The 23,947-nt window shown below is 52.4% G+C and overlaps 2 protein-coding genes; both read left to right on the forward strand.

Annotated features, from left to right (window-relative positions):
* Positions 1 to 2,254: 2,254 nt before the first annotated feature.
* CHC_T00008418001 (WD40-repeat containing protein) lies at positions 2,255 to 6,160 on the forward strand. XM_005716326.1 is given in 2 exon segments: positions 2,255 to 5,725; positions 5,726 to 6,160. The coding sequence occupies 1 exon segment, from the start codon at positions 2,255 to 2,257 to the stop codon at positions 5,723 to 5,725; it is 3,471 nt and encodes a 1,156-aa protein (XP_005716383.1). The 3' UTR covers positions 5,726 to 6,160.
* A 3-nt stretch (positions 6,161 to 6,163) lies between these two features.
* Positions 6,164 to 6,268, forward strand: CHC_T00004879001 (hypothetical protein). Its single transcript, XM_005716327.1, has one exon. The coding sequence runs from the start codon at positions 6,164 to 6,166 to the stop codon at positions 6,266 to 6,268; it is 105 nt and encodes a 34-aa protein (XP_005716384.1).
* The last annotated feature ends 17,679 nt before the right edge of the window (positions 6,269 to 23,947 follow it).

Below are 23,947 nucleotides of genomic sequence, written 5' to 3' on the forward strand. Positions count from 1 at the left end.
CAACATATCCCCTTGACTGTAGAACCGCTTCTTCGCCAAGCACTTTTTCCCTTAGCACTGCCCTCTTCTTTTCAAATAAATCAGCTAACTGGCCCTTATCCAGTATTTTCTAAACTGCCAGGCGCGGCTGGGCGTGGAACAGATAGGAGCTTCCGACTGTCGAGAGGCCATAATCCCGCTCTGCAAAATGCTGCCTTGATATTTTCCCAAGACAATGCTTTCTCATATGCATGCCTTATTAGCATGCACAATTTAAAGACATCCCAACTCTCACCTTCCTCCCTTGTAGCAACTGAATTCATGACTTTGTTCAGTTCTCGCTTGAACACACTGAACACTACCACGTCTAACGGTTGTGTCTTCCCGCTGGTATGGGCGGGCAAAGCGTACACGATGATGTTGCTTTTATGAAACAACTGTAGAACACCAAGTGATAAATGAGAGCGGTAAGAATCATAAATGAGCAGAACCTTCCTCCCATTTGCTGTCAAATCGCTAACACTGTCCACAAAACAGCGTGCCTAGTTGAGAAAATTCGTTTGATCAACGCCTCCGCACTCCTCACGCAGTGCACCAAGAGAACCCCGCGGTAGTACGCATAAAGGTGTTTCTGACACCACAGTTCCATGACGCAACACATTTCTGAAAGGAATTCTTTTTCCTTTAAAAACGAATAGACATGGCCCTGTACTGCCAGCTGCGGATATTGTGGGCATCATCGTTACTCTCTTGTCGTACGAGAAGCGGGGGACTTTTATGTCTTGCGAGCAACTGCGAGGCATCATTTTTTTTGATCTTGACCTGGCATTGACATCCTTACCAGGTGTAACTCCACACTCGTCCAAATTCCACATAAGTTCAGCGTCGATGTCGTATTCAGCAATTATTCTCTCAACGGTAGCAAAATGCGTAGCCAAGACCTCCCCACTACATGCCGCGAATCTCTCGGCTTCTTGCTTTGTTGGTTTGGAAAATTTGATGAGTTTGTTGTGCCTCTTAATGAAGTTTCGTACCCACTTTCTACCCGGTTGTCCCTCGCGAAATGGCAGTAATGCTTGTCTTGCTGGCGTCATGTGAGACACCATGATTGTGACGGCCTGTCTCACATGATGGGAGTCCATCGGTATTCCTTTGTTTGCGTAATCAGTAAGGAGAGCGAGAATTGGTTTCTCTTCTTGATCAGTTAGCGCGCGTGGTCGCTCAGCCTGCTTCGTAATTGTTTTGTTTAGCGTTGCTGCGGCGTACTGGACTGTGAACCGCGGAATTTGAAACCACTTTGCGGCATCTCTTGCGGACATTCGGCCTGCTCGGTACTCTTGAACTGCAAGGCATTTGCGGTCTTCACGGCGCCGAGGTACATGCGGACGGATCATAAGGTCGTCTTATGCTATTGCAGGGATGGCAAATTGAGGAGAAGAAACAAGGAAAAGTGGGGGAACAGTGAAAGGAGGGCAGCAATTCTAGTTTGATGCCTGCTTGTGAATGGGAAGGCGGGGTTTTGGCGACATTGATCCCAGAAACCCGCCCTCTCACTGTATTCATGAGGATCTAGGATCTGATAGATCGTATTCCGCTGTTTTGGACACAGCTGAATCGATTGGTCTGATTTGTTTTTGAATTCCACGACATGTTTTGGCACAACCGCATTCAGAAGAGATGAGAAGGGCCATTGTGTGGACCGAGAGTGCATAATTATTATAATTTCGATTATTATTACGTAACAAACAAGGTGGCCAAATGATTAGGGGCACTGGCCAAGAATTAGGGCCACCTACCTTTACTGTATTACTGATGGACTGGACAAGCCCCTGGAGTATAGCACTGTATCATACGCCTCCCTGGAGTCCCTTGCAGCTCTCGTTGCTGGCGTAGAATTCTTGTCAGTGCGTCGCGAGAGCAGCCTTACTAAACTCACGATGTGCCAACACCGCAGCAACAATCCGCACAACCGCCGCCCTCTCCCTTGACGAATGAATGTAGGAAATCGCTCCGAAAATCACTGTCAAGCGGGCACATGCCCTAAAATTGCTGTAGCCCACTGAACGTACTGCACATATTCGCAACGCCAAGAGTGGAAGCAAACCTTCCCCGCCCCCTCTGCGAGAAGACCACGAACGACAAACAACGACGAACAACGACTAACAACAACAAGAGAGAAAGAGATTCGGAGAGAGGGAGATATTGAGAAGAGCAAGCGCCGCTTTGCCACCGCCACCTACTCGAATCCGAACAACGCCCCATAATCCCAGACACCATGGCTGATCCATACAGTATCTTGGGCCTCACCGGCCCGGCTGAGCAAGTCGTCCGCCTCATCGCAAGTCTCATCGAACGACACAAAGCCTACAAGGAAAACAAAACGCTGTCTACGGAAGTGCTCACTGCCTACACTACCTTGCAGGCAGACATCACGGAGCTTGAAAACATGCCGATCTATGGAACGTCGTCGCAGCACACGCGCTTGCTCCAACGTGAAATCGACGGCATCTCTAGCTTCATATTGAAGTCCCTCGCTGAGCTGCAGAAAGAGTTGGACGACCCAAAAGCGAGACTCGGTGCGTTCGCCTCTGCAATGGGAGATAGAGAAGTCCTAGAGAAGCGAAAGCAAGAAGCGGACCGCCTTCACAAACGTATTGTACAAGCAAGCACGGGCATCGATACTCGCACGGCCGTCGAGTCGATCGGCATCGATACTCGCGCGACTCGCGCGGCCGTCGAGTCGATCAGACGAGGCACGGGTAATATGTTCAGGGCGTCGATAAGAGCCGAACATAATCCTGCGTCGATATGTGTGAAGCTTGATTCTCGGGGGAGCGATGGATTACCAAACACGTGTGAGTCGCGTCTAAAAGCGGCTGTGCTACGGAGAGATAGGAACAAGCAAGTGGGTGCGACAGCAGTGGGACAGGGCGGAGTCGGGAAGACATGTGCTCTACGAGCGATCGCGCACGATGTTGAGATTATGGCAGAGTTCTCGGGAGGAGTGTACTTCATGTCGTTGGGGAAAGATGGAAACGTGGGACGGCTGATTGAAGAACTGTGTCTGATTGTGGAAGCGTCCGGTGGGAACCAGACGGCTGTGGAAATGCGAGAGCAGAGCGAGTTTGAAAGGGTGTTAGCGAAGGTACAAGCGTGGTTTTGTAGTCATGTGTGCCTGTTCATCATTGATGATGTGTGGGTGGTGAATGATATAGACGCGAATATCCTTCAAAAGTTGTCTGTTCTGGCTGAGACTGCGGGGGGCAGCGGGGGAAGGAGGAGCAGACTACTGTACTCCACGAGGGATAAGGAGCTGCGTCAGATTGGGGAGCGGGTTGCTTTCGAGCCGAGGGAGAAGGTAGGGAAAGAAGCAGTTGAGATGCTTGTGCACGCGAGTGAGGCAAATGGAGAGGAAGTGGATGATGCGAGATGCAAGGAAGCCGTGGGTGAAATACTGAAAATGTGTGGCGGATTGCCGCTTGCGCTGAACGTGGCGGGAACGAGCGTGAGGTACATGAGGGAAAGATGGGAGGGAGAAGTAACAGAAGCATGGGGGGCGTACCTTTCGAGGATGAAGAGTCGTAACACGATTCGCGGGGAGAGTCCGAAGGACGGATATTCGTCGTTGGATGGGACATTGCATACGTCACTAGATATCCTGGAGTCGGATGTGGGAAGGAGTGGGGAGACGGTTGATGAGTTTTCGTTTCGAAAGATGCACCGGAGTCTGTGCGTTATGAAGAAGCAAGACCGGATACCTTTGAGTTTGGTTGGAGATTTGTGGGAGATGGACGAGGAGCGGACGGAAAGGTGTGCAAAGGAGATGGAAAGGGTTGGACTAGTAGAAGTGCAGTATGAGAAGGATTGTGGTGGGTTGCGGGTGCATGATCTGACGCACGATTTCGCGGTGGAAGAAGCGAAGAAGAAGGAGGGTGTAGAAGAGTGGTATAAGAAGATGGCGGATGTGTGCAGGGCAGGAGAAGGGTTGCTTGCGATGAGTGAGGACCGAGACGGAGAGGGGAAGAGCGCACGGGAGGAGTATGTTTTCGAGAATATATATCGTGTTTTGAAGCAGGGTGGGTGTGTAGAGGAGCTGAAGAGGCTATTTTTGAGTGCGCGATGGGTGAAGACAGTGATACGGAGAGGCGGGGTTTGGCAATACGAGGAAGCTGTGAAGGGATTGAGTAGAGACTTGAAGGGGAAAAGAGGAAGCGGGAAGGTGGGAATGGGACGGGGAGATGAGGATGCAGTGGATGGAATGGTTTTGATGATGCGGGCTGCGCGACTGAGTGTAGCGTTTTGTGGTGAAAACAGTGCCGGGATTTACTTTCAACTATATGGGCGAGTGAAGCACAAGGCACGGGATTCAAGTTGTGTGCGAAAAATGCTGGAGGAAATTGAGAGATACGCACCACGGCCGTGGCTGCTGCCTGTGAGTGAGTGTGTAGCGCGAGCCGATGGAAAGATGGTGGAGCAGATTGTTCTGCCACATTCCGGTACTGAAATTCAAGTGGGCATGGATTCCAGTGGTGAAGTGTATGGATGTCAGGTGGGGCGGTTCGGGGCAAAAGTAACAGTTTTCACGCAATCTGCTGAGAAGGAGACGAAGATGGTTGAATTAGAAGGCGAGTTCGAAACGGAGAGTCAGGGCCCAGGGGATCTTGAAGCACGCAGGCGCAAAATGTGTCGGCGTTTGAGGGCATATTTTGGAATGTGCTTTGGAAGTGTAACCTCCGAAGTGACTGGAGAAAACTCGAGCGTGACTGCAGAAAACCCAAGCGTAACAAGAGCCACCTGCGCGACTCTCTGTGAGAGGAAGGAGAATGTTGTTGTGGGATGTGAAGACGGGACGTTGAGGCTGTGGAGTACGTCGGAGAGGAAAGTCTTGAGAATTTTCCGCGGTCACAAGTCGAAAGTGGTTTGCGTTGCGATGAATGGGGACGGAAGACGTGTGGTATCTGGATCGGTTGACAAGAGCGTGCGGGTGTGGGACGTGGAGACGGGAGCACAAGTCGGGGAGGCGTTAGTTGGACACACGGGTCCGGTGGATAGCGTTGCGATGAGTGGGGACGGAAGACGTGTGGTATCTGGATCGGATGACAAGAGCGTGCGGGTGTGGGACGTGGAGACGGGAGCACAAGTCGGGGAGGCGTTAGTTGGACACACGGATCCGGTGCGTAGCGTTGCGATGAGTGGGGACGGAAGACGTGTGGTATCTGGATCGGATGACAAGAGCGTGCGGGTGTGGGACGTGGAGACGGGAGCACAAGTCGGGGAGGCGTTAGTTGGACACACGGATTTTGTGCGTAGCGTTGCGATGAGTGGGGATGGAAGACGTGTGGTATCTGGATCGTGGGACAAGAGCGTGCGGGTGTGGGACGTGGAGACGGGAGCACAAGTCGGGGAGGCGTTAGTTGGACACACGGATTGGGTGGTGGAGCGTTGCGATGAGTGGGGACGGAAGACGTGTGGTATCTGGATCGGTGGACAGGAGCGTGCGGGTGTGGGACGTGGAGACGGGAGCACAAGTCGGGGAGGCGTTAGTTGGACACACGGATCAGGTGTGGAGCGTTGCGATGAGTGGGGACGGAAGACGTGTGGTATCTGGATCATGAGACATGAGCGTGCGGGTGTGGGACGTGGAGACGGGAGCACAAGTCGGGGAGGCGTTAGTTGGACACACGAGTCCGGTGACCAGCGTTGCGATGAGTGGGGACGGAAGACGTGTGGTATCTGGATCGGGTGACGGGAGCGTGCGGGTGTGGGACGTGGAGAGAGGGATCACACTTCATACCGGGAGGAAAAAGGATTTGGAAGAAATCGTGGCTCGGTTCCTGAAGATGGCAGATTTGGGTACTGCTTCCCGCGCAGGACGAACATCACAAATATTTTCAAGGGACGGAAGAATTGTGCAAAGGCGAGAGGATGGGTCTAAGGCTGTCTTGGCCCAGTTGGAGAGTTACATAGTAGGCTTGCAGATAGACCACGATCACGGGGTCGCAGTTGCAAGGGCGGGCAATCTGGTTGCTATCATGAAGTTAGTGGTGTAAGCTAGTGGTGTAAGTAAGTATCGAAGTGCGATGGCCGCTTGCCGCCCGTGACAGCAGTAGTGCGTTGAGGGTTTTTTGCTTTGTTATTGTTTTTATGAATGCGTGAGAAGCTCGCCTCACGGACGTTGCAATCCATGTATGTGTATGTATGTGTATGTATGTGTATGTATGAACTAGCGACCTGCTTCCGTTCATCGTGCGCTCTTGTGCTCAAAAGTTATAAAGGTATTCGTGAATGAACGGTGTGTTGAGAAGCGTTGCAGACCGGGTCAAAGCGGGGGCCAATCTCACTTGAAGAGGCGATGGGTACACGTGCACAGGTTTCCACGTGCACAGGTTTCCACGTGCACTGGTCCACACGTGTGAGAAGAACAAGTGGCAAACGAGGCCAACTTTTTCCCTCAATTTTACCATAAATTTCAACTTTACTAAACATTTGGGCCTCTCCCTTTACGGAGCGTCAGTGTCGTCACTCAGTCCAATTACGAACACCGTCCTTGCAAGGGGCATCGGTTACTGCGAGAGAAAAGCACTGGGCAGAAGGGAAAGTGTCCTGGCCGGCACAGGTAACACAAGCGGCCTCCAGTGACAGACCGACCGCGATAAGCTGTCTGATCACAGCCAGCAGCGAGACGGATAAGCGAGACGGATAAGTAGGAGCGAGAGTAGAGACGACGAAAGATGTTCTATGAGTTTGTCTAGCCTGCGCCCCGCCGCCGCCACGCTCCGCCAGCGGCGACAACAGCGCGCCCCAGCTCTCCATCCCGCTGCTGCCGCCGCCGCTCATCCTAGCTGCCGGTGCCAGAGAGGGGGGGAGGGGGGGGGGAGGGGATGCTCGCCCGCAGATCGCAATGCGGCGCGCCGCGGCCCCGATGTTTGCGCACACTGCCCGGGCGCGCGCGAGCAAGCAGGTTCGCGGCGGGGAAGCGTCCGCCACGCGACTAGAACGCGGCGGGGTCTCGAGCGCTGTCCATACGTGCGGCGGCGACGGGCGCGCGCACGCGCAAGGGAGAGCGGGGGAAGGGGGAGGGGGGCACAGCGCGTCGGGGTGAGGGCGCGCGCAACGGCGGCGGCGACGCTTATTCGGACGCGCGCGCTTTGGAAGGGATGCGCGCATTGCTGCGCACGAGCGGGAAGCAGGGCGGCATGGTGCTTGCGCTGCGAGTCGTGCGTGGTTTGAACGGGAAGCGTTTGCGGGCGGAGCTGCAGCCATGCTACGTGCGGCGTAGAAGACGCACGGCGGCGCGATTTGCGCTAACCCGCCGGCACGGGCCATCCGCCCGCACCTCAGCGACTGCGACCGGCCTCGCCCCGCGTGGGGCGCGGCGACGTAGGCACGTTGGGAGAGGGCGCAGTTGCGCGCGGCTGACGGCGGCCCGGGTAAGCTGAAATGCGCCTTGTATCCGCAGCAGTCGCGCGGGATCGCCGCGGGGCGCAACAGGTGGTACCCTTGGGTAACACCCAAGTAAAGCAGTGATTAATCAATGTAAAGAGAAATTTAGAGAAATGCATGTGATTGTGAGAGTCGGCAACACTTCGGCAACACTCGTGTGCGCTCATAACGGACACATGTGGACAAATGGGAAAACGTTGACACGCAGAACACGTGCGGGATCACACTTCATACCGGGAGGAAAGAGGATTGGGAAGAAAATCACCAGTCGGGGCCTGTTAAGACACACCTTCAGGGTATGCCTTAACAGGCTGGTTTTTGCTTGCCTTGCCCGGTTTTGCCAGGAATACTTTTAAATTCTTAACAAATACCGTATGCTTCTTCAGCCGTTGCTTTTCTTAAACTCAAAAATTGAAACGTAAGAGCCAATCATAGCACGCCAAATCACCACTTTGGGCAAAGCAAAGCAAACTGCAGAAAAACGGGGCATGTTAAGACACCCTGAGGACGGCAGCCTTGGGTACAGTACTGCTTCTCGCGCAGGACGAACATCTCAAATATTTTCACAAATATTTTCAAGGGACGGAGGAATTGTGCAAAGGCGAGAGGATGCGAGAGGATGCGTCTGTGTGAGGCTGTCTTGGCCCAGTTGGAGAGTCAAGCACTCTTGCAGATAGACCACGATCATGGGGTCATAGTCGGACGGTCGGGTCATGTGGTTCCTATCATGAAGCTGGTGGTGTAAGTAAGAATCGAAGTGCGATGGCCGCTTGCTGCCCGAGACAGTAGTAGTGTGTTGCAACTGTGCGCGATAGTGGTGGGGAGGGTTTTTTGTTTTGTTATTGTTTTGTTATGAATGCGTGAGAAGCTCGCCTCACGGACGTTGCAGTCCATGTATGCGTATGTATGAACTAAACAAGAGTCTAGGGATGCGAGCGGACCTGACTTGTAATAACTGTTGCATCGAGAAGGTTGTCCTCCACGCAGACGGAGGACTAAGAAACGTTCACAGCGGCGTCAAGCACTCGGACAGAAGCGACAGAGGCACCACCTCGCAGTCTGCCAGCACGCAGGAGATATTGTGATGCAATGACCCACGTGGGTTTGGTGCCCACGGATTCAACATGGAGGTTAAACTCAACAAATAACTCACAAATGAAAGGATATCTGCTGTCTCTCAGCAGTCAGCTGCGCCCTTGTGCTCACTATATTATCTTGCAAATGCAATAATGTGCAGGCACCTGACCATCAGATGCGTCAGTTGCGTGCGAGTGGAGATGTAGAGGTAGTTGTATTAGTGAATCAACGGTGTGTTGAGAAGCGTTGCAGACCGACTCACAAGGTCAAGGCGGGGGCCAATCTGAATGTTGAGAGGGCAACACGTGCACAGCTCCACACGTGTGAGAAGAATAGTGGCCAACGAGGGTTTAACTTTTTTCTTCAATTTTACGATAAATTTCAATTTTACGATAAATTTGAGCTTCCCTCCATCAAATCATGAGTTGTACCCTTCGGAGGGTACAGTTGTACTGTACAACTCTACTGTACAGCTATACTGTACAAGTGTACAACAGCAATGCAAGCTGATCATGAATGAAGTTTGATCTCCTGTTCAAGTTACAGTTACAGTAGAGGAGGGTGCACCACTCCACTGTAATTGCATGGCAGAAGCATTCGAGGGTCGTTCTAAACAGCGGATTAATTTCAGACTTGCACTTGCACGTCAGATGGAGAAGTCGTACGCACTCTCCTTCAAAATCTTGTCGTGCTTTGTAGCATAGTTACACATCCCCTGTCCTTTGCACTTTGTTCTTGCATGAACCTTTACCAGTGTACTTAAGCTCAACTCCCTCGCTTCGCTTTATTGAGGCCAGCGCCTAAGCACAGCACTATCTCAGCATCAGATAAAAGCAAAACCAAGGGCACTTTGCCTACTTGCCATAACCCTCAAGTCCCAGCCTGCATACTGACCTCAGCCTGCCCCCCCAACTAAATACTCACTCCCGTATTGAATCCCTTCGCACAGACTCGTCAAGGGGCAGCAACTGGACTTTCTCCGTATATGCCTTCGGAGTGCTGGCGTGGAAAGGTGTGTCTGCTTTGAATGCACTGCGTGCGTGCTACAGGATGCATAGCTTTCTATGCATAAAGCATCAGAGCAAAGTAGCTAAGTGAGAAAGCCGTCCAATAAGACGCCGTGGAGCATGTATGAGAGGCACATCTGTCTACAACCGCTAGATTTCTTACGGGAGCGAGGATGCCACCTGATCAAATCCCAAAATCCACGTCACTATATTCCTCCACCTCACGCCGGCACTGTGAAAACTGCAGAAGTTGATTGGCGCGTGGTTTTCTCCACGCGCTGTAAGGACAAGATACTCTAGTAATTTCCCTCTCTGTAGTGAGTATATAAGTCCCCCCGATGATTCCGAGTAACAGGCGTCGGGGGATGGTAGAGGGAAGACACACACCGTACGTATCGAGTCGTTCACCGACTCTCGTACAGTAAAGAACTGCCGGTCGTCGGCAGTTTTCCCTCGAATTTCTCCATTTTAGTGGCAAATTCCACATTCATGAATTAATTTTTTGCCCGAGAACAGAAAAACCCTACCCGTGATCTCTACTTTTTCTCTTCTTGTCCGGCGTCGCGCAGTGGCTGTCCGCCCTTCTCCGTCGTACCTAACAATCCCGCTCGCCGCGTTCCCCCGCTCGCCGCGCCGCCTCCCAATCCCGCTCGCCGCGTCCGCCCGCTCGCCGCGCCCCGCCGCTGGCCACTCCCCGCCGCTCGCCGCCGCACCTCGCCGATCGCCGCACCCCATCGGTTGCGGTACTCTGTGGCTTACTGCTTGCCGCTTCCTACTGCGTGCTGCTCCTGGCTGCTTTCTGTTCTTTTGTTCGCAGTTCCTTGCCGCTCGCTGCTCCTCGCCGCTCGCTGATCCTTGCCGCTCGCTGCACACTGCCGCTCGTCGATCCCCGCGGTCGCACTTTTCCGTGCCGCCTCTTGCTCACAGTACCGCCAACTCTCGCTCTGACGGTGACGCCGCCTCTCTCTCACACTTGGACGCCGACTTGCTCCGATTGTGACGCCGCCTTGCGCTCCACTGTGCCGCCACCAGACACCACGCCACACCGCTCACGCTGCGTTACCGCCTCTCCCCGCGCTTGCTGCCGTGTCGCTACCGCCACACCGCCTCCTAAAGGGTACACTATTACCACTCCCTGCCGAGTTACGTTCCAGCTGCCGTAACTAAATCACCGCCTCAAAGACAACACGCTGCCACCGGCCGTTCCAAAGGCCTCACACGTGACTAGCACATCGAAGAATGCGGCTGTGAGCAGAGTCCCAGTACATCCTTTCGATTACCAACGACTACTCTAGTGGACAATTCTTTTCCCCGAGAGCGATAGCGAGGGCGGCAACTTGAACCAAAGGTGAGGAAGTGTTAGTGAGTCCCCACCGGTTCGCTGTTTCGGCAGTGGGCGGATAACGGTGTTTGGTCGAAAGGCCTGGTGACCACACAGCGACCGATCTGGACGGGGTGTTGTACCGACGGGGAGGGTTTGAGAAACTAGTCTAGTCGCGTCGCGCAAGCTTCCTGAAAGGGAGTAGACAGCCTTTAGCCAGTGTATCGGCTGCTGTGGATCTCCCGTAAGGATCGTCGCGCCCGCTCCAGCAAACGCAGGAGTGGGTAGACAGCTGAAGTCGTTTCCGACCCGGACGGTCTCCGGGTGCCGAAGGTCAGACCTTCCTGTCGTGGGACGGTATCCCTCCAAGGACTTCCCCTGTAGAGGACAGGGCGCCAAGGGTCGGAGTACCCTTTCAAGGTTGAAATTTTTGCCGAAGCCGAACTTGTACCAACACTGAACATGTCACAACAGCAAGAAACATCAGATGCAACCTCGCCTTCGGGATCCGGGCAACAGGCAGAACCCCGCTTCATGCACCACGTCCCTCTGGCTGACCTTAACGACAAACAGAAGGAATTCGTGTCCTCTGTACGCCATTTAGAAGCCACTGAGGCTGCCCAAGGGGATGGTCTTCTACGCATATTCGCAGACATGTTCCCTCCCGCAGACCTTTTTTCAAAGGAACTCTGTGAACTACCGGCAGTCTACACTGAGCTCCGCAACTTCCTTGATTCACACGGAGCTAACATGCAGCAGCACTCCTCTCGCCGCATCATGATGACTCTTGCTCATAATATATACGAAGAGCAGGAAGATCAACAAGCTGCGATTGGCATCGTCACCGAGATCATGGCTGCAGGTCGTCGAATGAGGACCGATCTTTCCCGGACGGACAACAACCACCAAGAAGAGTCGCAATCACGCTCTGCCCCCACCTCCACCGCAAGTGCCCCTGATAGACTAGCACACAATGTTGCCATGCGTCTCAGAGACAGGGATAAAAAGTTTAGCGGGGCGCTTGGTGAGTCGTGGATGGAGTTCGTGGATGAGTACATGCAAGTATGCCGAGATTATTCTCTGTCTCCAACACAAAAGCTTCACTACATGCACAATCTCCTATCCGGGGATGCGAAGAGGTTCTACCTGGATCGAGTAGATGGCTATGCAACCTCATACCAACAAGCCATAGATCTGGTTGAGAATGAATACAATTCCCCTGTTAGACAGGCAAGGGTGAAAAACTACCTCAACACTTTGCGGATCTCTACGTTCGTTTCAGATGGGCTAGATGAGTCTGCGGCACTATCCAAAATCTATAAGGTGATCACGAAGTTGTCTCGTCAAGGACCTGCTTCCCATCGCGGTGATGCACATAAAGTAGAATTCCTTCGGAACGCAGTCGTTGGATCTGGGTGGTCCCATGAGCCGCTGAGCAGGGTGGCAACGCACGGTCTCTCTTTCCAACAGCTCTACGGCGAACTGGAGGCTGCTCTCCAACTCCAGAAGGAAGCAAAGCAAGCCATGTTGAGAGATGCCGCAACAAAGACCAAAGACCTTGGCTACGACGATGAGGTCCCAGGGATACTCTTCGCAGGTCAGACCCGGTATGCCAAACACCCATCTCGTAATCGCTTCTTCAGAGGTTCAAGGGGTTTCAGCACTCTGTCATCTAGACCGAGAACCAGTTTCGATCCACTTAGCATTCAAGGGTGTTTCAACTGTGAAGACAAAACACATACCATTCGAGACTGCCCGCGGCCGATAAACGCAGCTAAAGCCGCTGCTAACAAACTGGACTACTTTCGAAAAAGGAAACAGACTGGAGAACGTTCTGTACACCTCGTTCTTGCTCAATTATGTCAGCAACTTGACCAAGGATCTGCTTCCGGCGCCCGAGAAGAGGTCGAGGAGAAAGACATCCCAGAGAAGCAGACTGATCGTGAGATCTTTGAATGCATCTTGGAGGAGTCTAGCCAGTACGACGTTGACTGCACTTCCCCACGCCCTCTACATTCAAACGAGACTTTATCTCAGGAAGAAGATTCCCTCCATCCATACTTCTCGCAGCAAGATAGAGAAGACTACGTATTCGTCGTGTACGAAGGGGATAACGCCTCAATATTCAAGTCTGACCATGTGTTCGGTACCGACAAGGACGTTCCCTTCCTAGGCGCATGTATCGATACGGGAGCACAAAAGTCTGTCATCGGAAAACAACAAGCCCTGGCGTACTTCAGGCTTATCAGGGAGGAGTTCAGGCCGCGCAAGCAAGGGCATGACCTTAAGTTCAAGTTTGGAAACCGCCGCCACATCGGACTTGGTCGTATTGAGATAAGGATTCCCATCAATGGAACGCACGTTCTATGCCCGAACATCGAAGTGGTTGATGTAGACGTCCCGCTACTCCTCGGCCTAGACTTTCTTGACGAGTACAAGATGATCGTTGATGCGGCAAATGATTTACTCGAATCGAAGATCCGCGCTTGGTCATTCCCTTTAACGCGGAAACTGGGACATCTATATCTTGAATGGGACTACGGAACATTCTACACATCAGAGGAACTGTTGAAGCTGCACAAACACTTCTTTCATCCAGATTCAGGACGTCTCTACGCAATGCTAAAGCGGGCCGACAATGCGAGTACAACTCCATCTGATCTTAAAGAACTGGAGAGGGTCGCATCGGAGTGTGACGTTTGCCAGAGAAACATGGCCGCTCCGAGCAGATTCAGAACCGCTCTTCCGTCCGATGATGTCGTGTTCAATAGGTGCGTTTGTATGGACATTATGTTCCTCGAGGGGAAGGCAGTGTTGCATATGGTGGACAAGGACACTAAGTTCAGTGCAGCTGCTTTCCTCCCGAAACAGACTGTCGACGAGTTGTGGAGCACATACTTGTCGCACTGGGTCCTTCCCTACATCGGTCACGCGCTTGAGATACACGCAGATCAAGGCCCCCAGTTCCGCTCTCGCAGGTTCGCGTCCTACACGAGCATGGAGGGAGTTCAGCTTCGCTTATCGGGTGTCGAAAGCCACAACAGCCTAGGCGTCGGAGAGAGGTATCACCACTACCTGCGTCGTATTTTTCGCAAGATACGCGATGAGTTTCCTGATATACCAATGAAAGACGCATTAAGACTAGCTACAAAAGCCATGAATGATACCGCAGGACCAAAGGGTTTGGTACCAAGCCTTCTGGTGTTTGGAGTTATGCCAAGAATCCTTCTTCCAGGATCTGTCCAGCTACCTGGCCAAGTCCAGCGCATGAATGCCATGCAGGCAGCACGAAAGGATATGTCTAAAGAGGTTGCCCGTAGCCGGCTTAGCACAGCGTTGAGATCAAATGTTCCGGCTGCCACCAACCGCGATATCAGCATAGGCTCTGAAGTGCTTGTCTTTAAAGAACCTCCCGTGAACAAATGGGTTGGACCATTTCATGTGCTCGACGTGAGAGACAAGTCAGTGTTCATCAATTCCCAAGGACGTACAACACAAATGTCTATCGACAAAGTGAGGCCGTACTTGCGTCCAATGCATAACGAAAAGCCAAGCACTACGGAACCCAGTGAGTACAACCCGAGCAATAATACCATAAGCAAGGGTCTGTCGCCAGCAGAGGCATCAAATGCATTGCTAGAGTCCCTTCGCGATCCATTACAGGATCTATTCTCATCACCGGCTGAGGACAACGCAATATCTCCTGACGAATTTTATATGGAGTTCGCCACATTCCTAACGGAGGTTATTGAATCATCCGATCCTCGATCTAAGAACGCTGCCTTCTTGTCAGCCATGAAGAAGGAAGTGAGAGGCTTAGAAGATCGCGGTGTTTGGGTTAGGATGTCAAAGAAGGACCTTCCGGAGAATGCAAATGTGCTAGGCGGTCGCTTCGTCCTCACATTGAAGAACGCTGGCTCTGAACGTGAGACCCCGAAAGCGCGCTTCGTTGCTCAAGGTTTCTCAGATAGGGAAAAGGACTACATAATCCACAATGTTACCTCACTAAGACAAAGCTCGGTTCGAATGATTGCATCCTTTGCTGCGTCGAAAAGGTTTCGAATCTTCAGCCACGACGTCACCCAAGCATATACACAAAGTGATGAATGTCTTTCGCGTGAGCTCTACCTTCAGCCGAAACCAGCAGATGCTCCCTTGTTCTCTCTTAACGCGCACCAAGTGTTGAAGTTGATCAAGCCGATATACGGGACCACTGATGCCGGTGATTACTGGAATGTGACGGTGGACAAGCATGCCAAGAGCGATCTAGGCATGGAACCGCTCACAGGTGACTCGTCTCTGTATCTTAAGATTAATGCAGATGAAGAAGATGCTTCTGGACTAATGGGAATGCTAGTAGACGATGGACTACTGTGTGGTAACGACGCTTTCCAGCGCCTCACCGAAGCTACACTGCATAAATTTGACTCGAGGCCAAGACAGTGGGATAAGGTCGAATTCTATGGCATGCAAATCGAATCTACGCCTGGTGGTAGTGTTCGAATCCATCAACCAGACCACATCCAGAGGATTGAGATGTTACCTGAAGATGCAACGTTCGAGCACTTTCGTAGCGCTCGTGCGGCATTAGCCTGGATCACCCACACGAGGCCAGACATCGCCTGCTACGTAAATAAAGCAGCACAAGTCACAGAGAAAGCCTTCGAAAGGGGGCATATCGAGGCATTCAATCGATGCATCAAGTACCTAAAAAGAGAGCCTTTACATTTGAGTTTCGATCCGCTAAATATCGAAACATTGCAGATTCGTGTCTATGCGGACGCCGCCTTTGGTACCAATTTGGATTGCAGCTCACAACTTGGGTACGTAATTATGCTATGCGATGCGAACAACTCCGCTCATATTATCGACTTCTCCAGCAAAAAATCAAGAAGAGTTGTCAGATCGATAATGGGAGGAGAGATATTTGCCTTGGCAGATGGTTTCGATCGTGCCTTTATGTTAAGGCATGACCTGGAGCGTATGTATGCCAGAAAGATCCCGCTGTACGTTTTAACCGACTCTAAACAAGTTTTCGACACCATTACAAAGGCATCCAAAACAACCGAACGAAGACTCCTCATCGATATTGCTGCTGCTCGTCAAGCCTACAATCGCCAGGAAATATCAAACATTGGTCTAGTTGCATCGGAAGACATGGTTGCAGATGGACTTACGAAAACGAATGCTGGGGCATCATTGATTAAGGTTTTAAGATCCGGCCACAATGCACTCAAGGTGAAACAGTGGATTATTCGAAATTAAGCTATCACCATGCCTGTCCTATCGATCTGTTTCAGAAACTATCGAATGTCAAAAACGTGACGTCAAATTGGAGTATCTTGTTCCACCTTTTAAGAAAGTGCCAGTGTGAAAACTGCAGAAGTTGATTGGCGCGTGGTTTTCTCCACGCGCTGTAAGGACAAGATACTCTAGTAATTTCCCTCTCTGTGGGAAAGTTTCTATCATAATGTCTGTCATATGGCGATATACCTCACCACGTGAATGGGTCACGGGGTGAGGAAAGAACTTGCCGTGTTTAGGGTTACAGTAAATTAGTATATAACGGACAATCCCATGCGACTAGCGCGTGGGTCTGCCCGGAGGCAGATTTGAACAGACGTGTCTACGCAGAATCCTTCACGAACAGCGCTCCGATTGCCCGGAGGTTCGGTTGGGTTTGAAGAGCCGGTCGTAGGTTCTTCTAGACATTAATAAACTGTTTAAACTATTTCCTTCAAACTTTTCCTGGGACAATTCCCACATTGATCAATCGCGTTTTTTCCCTTACGTTTTTTTTCTCGACAATTCTATTGGCCAAGTGAAGATCCGCCACCATTTCTTTCGAGCACCGCACATATCTCCAGACCTCCAGCGTGTGTTCCTCCCTGCTCGCGCGCCGCTCACCTCGCCGCTCGCTGGTTGCTTTTGCTGCCGCTCGCCCGCCGCTGCCTTTGTCGGCGCTCGCTCGCCAGTGCCCTCGCCGCTGCTCGCTCGTTGCTACGTTTGTCGCCGCTCGCTCGGTGCTGCCTTTGTCGCTGCTCGCTCAACGCTTCCTCACCCGCCGTTCCCGCCGTTGTCTAGCCTGCGCTGCCGCTGCGCCCCGCCGCTCCCCTGCTGACCGGGCTGGCTGCCGCTGCGCCCCCCGCCGCTGCGCCGCGCCCGCCACCCCGGCTATTAGCTGGTCTACGCCGTCGCTGCCTCGTCACCACGCCGCCGCCCACCGCTTCTCGCCGTAGCCCTGCCGCTGCGCCGCCGCCACCCGCCGCTGTCTGTCCTGCGCCGCCGCTGCACCCCGCCGTCCACTTCTGTACGGGCCGCGCCGCCGCTGCCCCTCCGCCGCGCCGCGCCCGGCGCTCCGGCTGCTGCCTGGCCTACGCCGCCGCTACTCTCAAGCCACCGAGCCGCCGCGCACGCCTCTCGCCGCTGCCGGCCATACGCCGTTGCTGCGCCGCTATTCCGCCGCCGCCACAGCCACTCCCAACCCGCTGCGCCGCTGAGCAAGGCTCTTCCTGCTGTCGGTTCTACGTCGCCGTTGCGACAAACTGTACGCCGCCACTGCGACGGCGCGCGTCTGCCGCTGCTACTCAGCGAGCCGCCGTGCCTCCGCGCACTCCTCTCGCTGCTGCCGGTCCTACGCTGCCACTTCGCCGCCCTGCACGAACGGTGCTGAGATTTGCAAGCCGCCGCCCCGTCGCACACAGCTCTCGTTGGTGCGCCGCCGCCTCGCTGCCACTCGCTCGCCGCCACCCGCCGCCGCTGCTGCTTCCCAGGTCCTGCGCCGCTGCAAACGGGTCTTGCTTGTGCCTGGCTTGCGCCTCCGTTGCGCCCCCGAGGCACGCCGCTGCTACCCCGCCGTCGTGCCGCCGCCGCTACTACCGCAGCCAACGACTGCTGTGGCCGTGCTACACACCAACCGTTGTCGTGTTGGACTACTAGGTTCCCGGCCGATTCACAGGGTTTGGGTACTGAGACTGCTACGAAAGGGACTGAAGGACTGTTGTCGAGGTTTGTGGAGGTTAGGGAATCGGTTCTGATTTAACTTTGCTCGAGAGCGGTTGACCCGGAATAAATACCCGGTGACGCGACGCTGGCAACTCGAACTGGAAGGTGAACCTCTCCGGCAGGGAACCCCACCGGTCCTTTTTAGGGCGGATAACGGTGTCGACCCTCTGTGGTCTGGTATTTCCGGGCGTGGGAATCCTCTGGGGTGTTGTGCACTGAGTAGGTAAAAGACAGAACGGACGAACTAACCGTCGAGCTTGCTTCCCACAAGAGACCAGACAGCCTTAAAGCCTGTGTACTGGCTGCTGTGGAAGTCTCGTAGGGATCTGAAAGCGCCTACTCCGTGAAAGCAGGAGCAGGTAGATAGCTGAAGACGTTCCCTGACCCGTACAGTCTACGGGCGCCAGAGGTCGGACCTCTTCTACCCGCTAGAGCAGCGGGCGCCGAGGGTCGGACCCTAACAAGGTCAACCGTGTTCAGCTCAAGTTACTGCCCAATCAGCTCTTGTTCGTCAAGAATACACTACCCAAATCTTCCCCAGTCGCCTCCTGCTCCCCGAGATGCCGCCTTCCCCCTCCAACGATGGAGCAGGGAGATCCGAAAGCGGCCAACCTTCAACTCCCGCTCCTGCCGAACCCCAGCATACCTTTATGAAGGGTATTTCAAGTGAGACATTGGGTGCTCTTACTAGTCCTCAGAAGGGGTTCATATCCTCAATCCGATTTCTTGAAGGGAACCCAGAACTCACAGGTCTTCAATTGAAACGGGCCATCGCCGATATGTTCCCACCCGCCTCACTTTTCCGACAGGAGATTTGCGACATCCCTGCAGTTCTAATAGAACTTCGGAACTTCCTTGATAGTCGAGGGGGAAATTTGCAACAGCACTCGTCTCACAGGGTCGTCATGACTTTGGCGCACGGCCTTTACGAAGAGGCCGAAGACACACAAGCAGCGATTGAGATGGCGCGTGAAATCGTCGCTGCTGGTCGCCGACCTCGATCAACTGCTTCACGCTCAAACAGGAGAGAAGAAACGCAGCCAGCTTCTCAGGTGACAACACCGACCTCCACAAACAACACCTCAGCAGAAAAAGTTGCACATAATGTAGCTATGAGGCTTAAGGACAGGGACAAAAAGTTTTCTGGAGACTTAGGTGACTCTTGGATGGAGTACGTCGACGACTATATGCAGCTTTGTCGTGACTACTCCCTATCCCCTTCCCAGAAACTGCAGTATCTTCACAACCTGCTACAGGGTGACGCAAAAAGATACTACCTGGATAAGGTAGATGGATATGCCACCACTTTCCAACAGGCCATTCAAATGCTAGAAAGCGAATACAACTCTGCAGTGCGACAGAGTAGGGTCAAGAACTACTTAGGCTCCCTTCGTGTAACTTCTTTTGCCTCCCAGGGTACCGAAATGTCTGATGCCCTTGCGAAAGTGTACAAATCTATCATAAAGCTTTCAAGGCAGGCCCCGAGATCTCACCAGGGGGACGCACACAAGGTGGAATTCCTGCGGAACGCTGTCGTCGGGACTCCTTGGTCAAACGAACCATTGAGTAGAGTCGCAACACACCAACTGACATTCCAGCAGCTTTATGCAGAGCTAGAAGCAGCTCTTCAGTTGCACAAAGAATCTAAGCTGGCCATGCTACGAGACCGTGCTCAACTAGGGCGAAGAACACTCCCTGAAGATGATTCTGCAAGGATCATGTACGCCGGGCAAGGCCGTTACTATCACGGTACGGCTCCTTCTCATGTCGGTAAGGCTCGGAAGTCATACAAACCATCTTCAATCCCCAGAGGGACAGAAGCAAAGCCTGCCCGGACGGGACAGTTCGACCCCCTCTCAGTTTCTGGATGCTTCAATTGTGGCGGCAACCATCTTGTAAAGGACTGTACTCTGCCGTTGAATACATCTCGAGCAGCTGCACGGAAGATGGATTACTACTCGAAGAAGGCAAACACAAAAACCATCGCGGTGCATCACGTTCTAGCAGATCTATGCCAACAACTGGACTGCACACGAACTGATGATCCTGACGAAGAAATCGAGCGTAACGAGGTAAGCATATTCGAGAGTATCCTTGGACAAGAAAGTCCAGTACCGGAAGTCGAGTCCGAGGATGAGGGGACCCCCTCATACCCGGACGAACACACAACTCATGTCTACGTCACTAGAAAGACTTGCAGCATACCATCGCTGGACCTCTTCCAGGGCGTCTGCATTGATTCTGCCGCTCAGAAGTCGGTGATAGGAGCTGCACAAGCAAAAGCGTACTGCAGCTTATTCGACATCCCTTTCCAACCCTCTGACTGCAAGACAAGGAACGTGTTCAGCTTCGGGACTCATAAACATCCTGGTCTTGGGATTTTGGACATTCGAGTACCAGTCAGCCCAACCCATTTCCTCCCCCTCTCTGTGGATGTGGTTGATACCAACGTACCATTCCTTCTCGGCCTCGATTACATGGAACGGTATAGAATGGTAATTGACACAGATAAGTGTGTTCTCTCATCAAGACTCCAGGGGTGGACTGTCCCACTAAAGAAGAAACTGGGGCACTTGTACTACGAGTGGGGTCCACAAATTCTCTTTACCGAAACCGAATTGATGAAAGTACACAAGCACTTTCACCACCCAGATTCTGAAAGGCTCTACGCTGTCATGAAAAGGTCGGACCCCGGGAAAACCTCCCCTCAGGTTCTGAACGACCTGAAGCGCATCACTGCAGCGTGTGACCTTTGTCAAAGACTGTCACATGCCCCACATCGATTCCGGGTCGCACTCCCAGACGGAGAAGTGGTTTTCAATAAGACCGTATGCCTGGACCTCATGTACCTCGACAATGCCGCAGTCCTGCACGTGGTAGACAAAGACAAAAAGTTTTCTGCAGCCTCATTCCTTCCCAAGGAAACTGCTGATGACACTTGGAACACTTTCATGCGCATATGGGTCTGTATATATATTGGGTTCCCAGACATAATGGCAACCGATCAGGGACCCCAATTTACGTCCAATAGATGGCTCAACCTAGTCAATCTAGCCGGGATCACACACCACCCTTCCGGTGTACAGAGCCACAACGCATTGGGCGTTGGTGAGCGGTATCACTCCTTTTTGAGAGGTATCTACCGCAAGACACGGCAGCAATTCCCGCAACTCGAGAATGACCACATTCTTGCACTCTCCGTCAAGGCCATGAACGATACAGCTGGGTATCACGGCCTGGTCCCCACTCTCCTCGTTTTCGGGGCCATGCCGCGGATTCCAGTGACCCCTACCGACCTTCCGGCTCAGGTGGATCGAATGAAGGCTATGGCATTGGCTAGGAAAGAAATGACCAAAGTCATCGCAAAAGAAAGAGTCACCAGGGCTTTGCGCATGAATGTCCCGGCTGCTGCTCTTACGGATATACCAATCGGCTCCCGCGTCCTGGTGTTCAGGGAGAAGCCTGAGAACAAGTGGGTTGGTCCGTACACGGTCGTGGGGGTAAAGGATAAGAGTGTTTTTATTGATCTGAACGGCACTAACAAGCAAGTGTCTATCGACAAAGTGAAAGTGTACAACACTCCCGCATCCTTCGTACCCATTCTATCCACTCGTGAACCAAGGAATGAAGCTGTGCCGGGGCCCACAGAGTTGCACATGGAACCTACAACAGTACCTCAAGGCGACGTGCTGAACGATTTAGAATCAATACTGAGCAGGATCCGTGCGAACCCTGGAACTCCTTCATGGAAACCGGGACCTTTGAGAGGTCCCTTCCCTTCTTTGGAACTCGCTGCACCGATTGACACAACAACCAACTCCCACATTCTTATGACCCAAATCATCGAACAAGGGGATGTAAGATCAAAATCTGGTGAATTCGCCAAAGCCATGAGAACAGAAGTTCTCGGTCTTGAGAAAAGGAACACATGGAAGATTGTACCCAAGGAATCTCTTCCTTCTAACCCAAATATTTTGGGAGGACGTTTTGTGCTGGCTCTTAAGAATGCAGGCACGGATAATGAGCTTTCTAAAGCCCGTTACGTAGCACAGGGTCACCGGGACAAAGACAAATCGTACATGGTCCACAACATTACGAACTTGCGACAAAGTTCGACGAGAATAATAATCTCTGTGGCGGCGATCAAAGCATTTCGCATCTTCTCACACGATGTAACGCAGGCATACCTGCAAAGTGAGGAGAAACTCACCCGTAAGGTATTTCTACTCCCCAAAAGGAAGGACATGGAGCACTTTGGAATCACCGAGGAAGAAATTCTAGAACTTCTCAGGCCAATCTACGGTATGACGGACGCGGGCGACTACTGGGGGGTCACCGTCGACCATCACGCCAAAGATGATCTTGGCCTAGTGCCTCTGCTAGGGGATCCGTCTTTGTACATCAAACGTAACAACGAGGATGTGGACGGACTCTTGGGTATGTGTGTCGATGACGGATGCTTAGCAGGAAATGAGGTAATGCAGGAACTTACGAAGTTAACTCTCCACAAATTTGAATCGAGGCCACGAGAATGGGACAAATTTGACTTCTTCGGAACAAATATCTCAACAGAGCGAAGCAGCCATTTTACAATATCACAGAAGGCCTATATTGGAAGACTAAAGCCACTGCCGCTGGATGCATCATTTGAACGCTTCAGATCCTACCGCGCCACACTGGCTTGGGTTGGTTACACGAGACCTGACGCATTATGTGCTATCAACAAAGCTGCACAGGTTACACCTAGTACTTTCGGAGTGGAAAAGATCAAGGCCTTCAACAGTACGATCAAACGTCTCCAAAAGATGCCGGAGAGATGCCTTAAATATGCCCCACTGAACAAGTCCACGCTACATCTGAGAGTATACACAGACGCTTCCTTCGCCGGAAATGACGATTTGTCCTCACAGCTTGGGTTCATCATTCTCCTTTGCGATAAAACAAACCGGTCACATGTTCTGGATTACTCAAGCAGAAAGTCTAAGCGAGTAGTCAGATCCATTCTTGGTGGAGAGGTGTACGCTTTCGCCGACGGATTCGACAGAGCGTACATATTACGACATGACCTTCAAATGATATTCAAGAAGAGAATCCCACTTCATATGTTCACGGATTCGCTACAAATGTTCGACGTCATCACCAAGGGTTCTTCAACGACAGAAAAAAGGCTGATGATTGACATAGCATCCTCGAGACAATGCTATAACCGAGAAGAAATATCTCATGTCGGGCTTGTCTCCTCCGAAAACAACGTAGCCGATGGTTTGACAAAAGAACATCCCAACAAAGCCTTGGAAAAGCTCCTAGATACGGGTTACGACCACAATACTGTCCGAAAATGGATTGTCAGGACTCCGGCAAGTTCTACTTCTGGAAAAATGGCAGTGTGAAAGTTTCTATCATAATGTCTGTCATATGGCGATATACCTCACCACGTGAATGGGTCACGGGGTGAGGAAAGAACTTGCCGTGTTTAGGGTTACAGTAAATTAGTATATAACGGACAATCCCATGCGACTAGCGCGTGGGTCTGCCCGGAGGCAGATTTGAACAGACGTGTCTACGCAGAATCTTTCACGAACAGCGCTCCGATTGCCCGGAGGTTCGGTTGGGTTTGAAGAGCCGGTCGTAGGTTCTTCTAGACATTAATAAACTGTTTAAACTATTTCCTTCAAACTTTTCCTGGGACAATTCCCACACTCTGGAGTGAGTATATAAGTCCCCCCGATGATTCTGAGTAACGGGCGTCGGGGGATGGTAGAGGGAAGACACACACCGTACGTATCGAGTCGTTCACCGACTCTCGTACAGTAAAGAACTGCCGGTCGTCGGCAGTTTTCCCTCGAATTTCTCCATTTTAGTGGCAAATTCCACACTCCCTTTTACCTCATCTACATCGGCATCGCCCACGTGCACAGGTGTACACGTGGTATGAATGGTGACATCGCTGAAAGGGATGCACTTTTGGCCATGTGCACTATTGTAAAGCGAACTATTGAGGGGACCCCCTGTAGTAAAAAAGGCGGGGGAGATCGGGACTTCACACGCAGGAGATCGTACAGTACCCGCTACTGTATGTTGTATGTTTCAGTCACGGCGGCGATGTGAGTTGCCT

Source organism: Chondrus crispus, genomic scaffold (genome assembly GCF_000350225.1).
Source record: "Chondrus crispus Stackhouse genomic scaffold, scaffold_257, whole genome shotgun sequence".
Lineage (NCBI taxonomy): Eukaryota > Rhodophyta > Florideophyceae > Gigartinales > Gigartinaceae > Chondrus > Chondrus crispus.

What these genes read in the sequence shown, in the direction of transcription:
- CHC_T00008418001 (XM_005716326.1), top strand. Translation starts at nt 2,255, where the DNA reads ATGGCTGATCCATACAGTATCTTGGGCCTCACCGGCCCGGCTGAGCAA.
- CHC_T00004879001 (XM_005716327.1), top strand. Translation starts at nt 6,164, where the DNA reads ATGTATGTGTATGTATGTGTATGTATGTGTATGTATGAACTAGCGACC.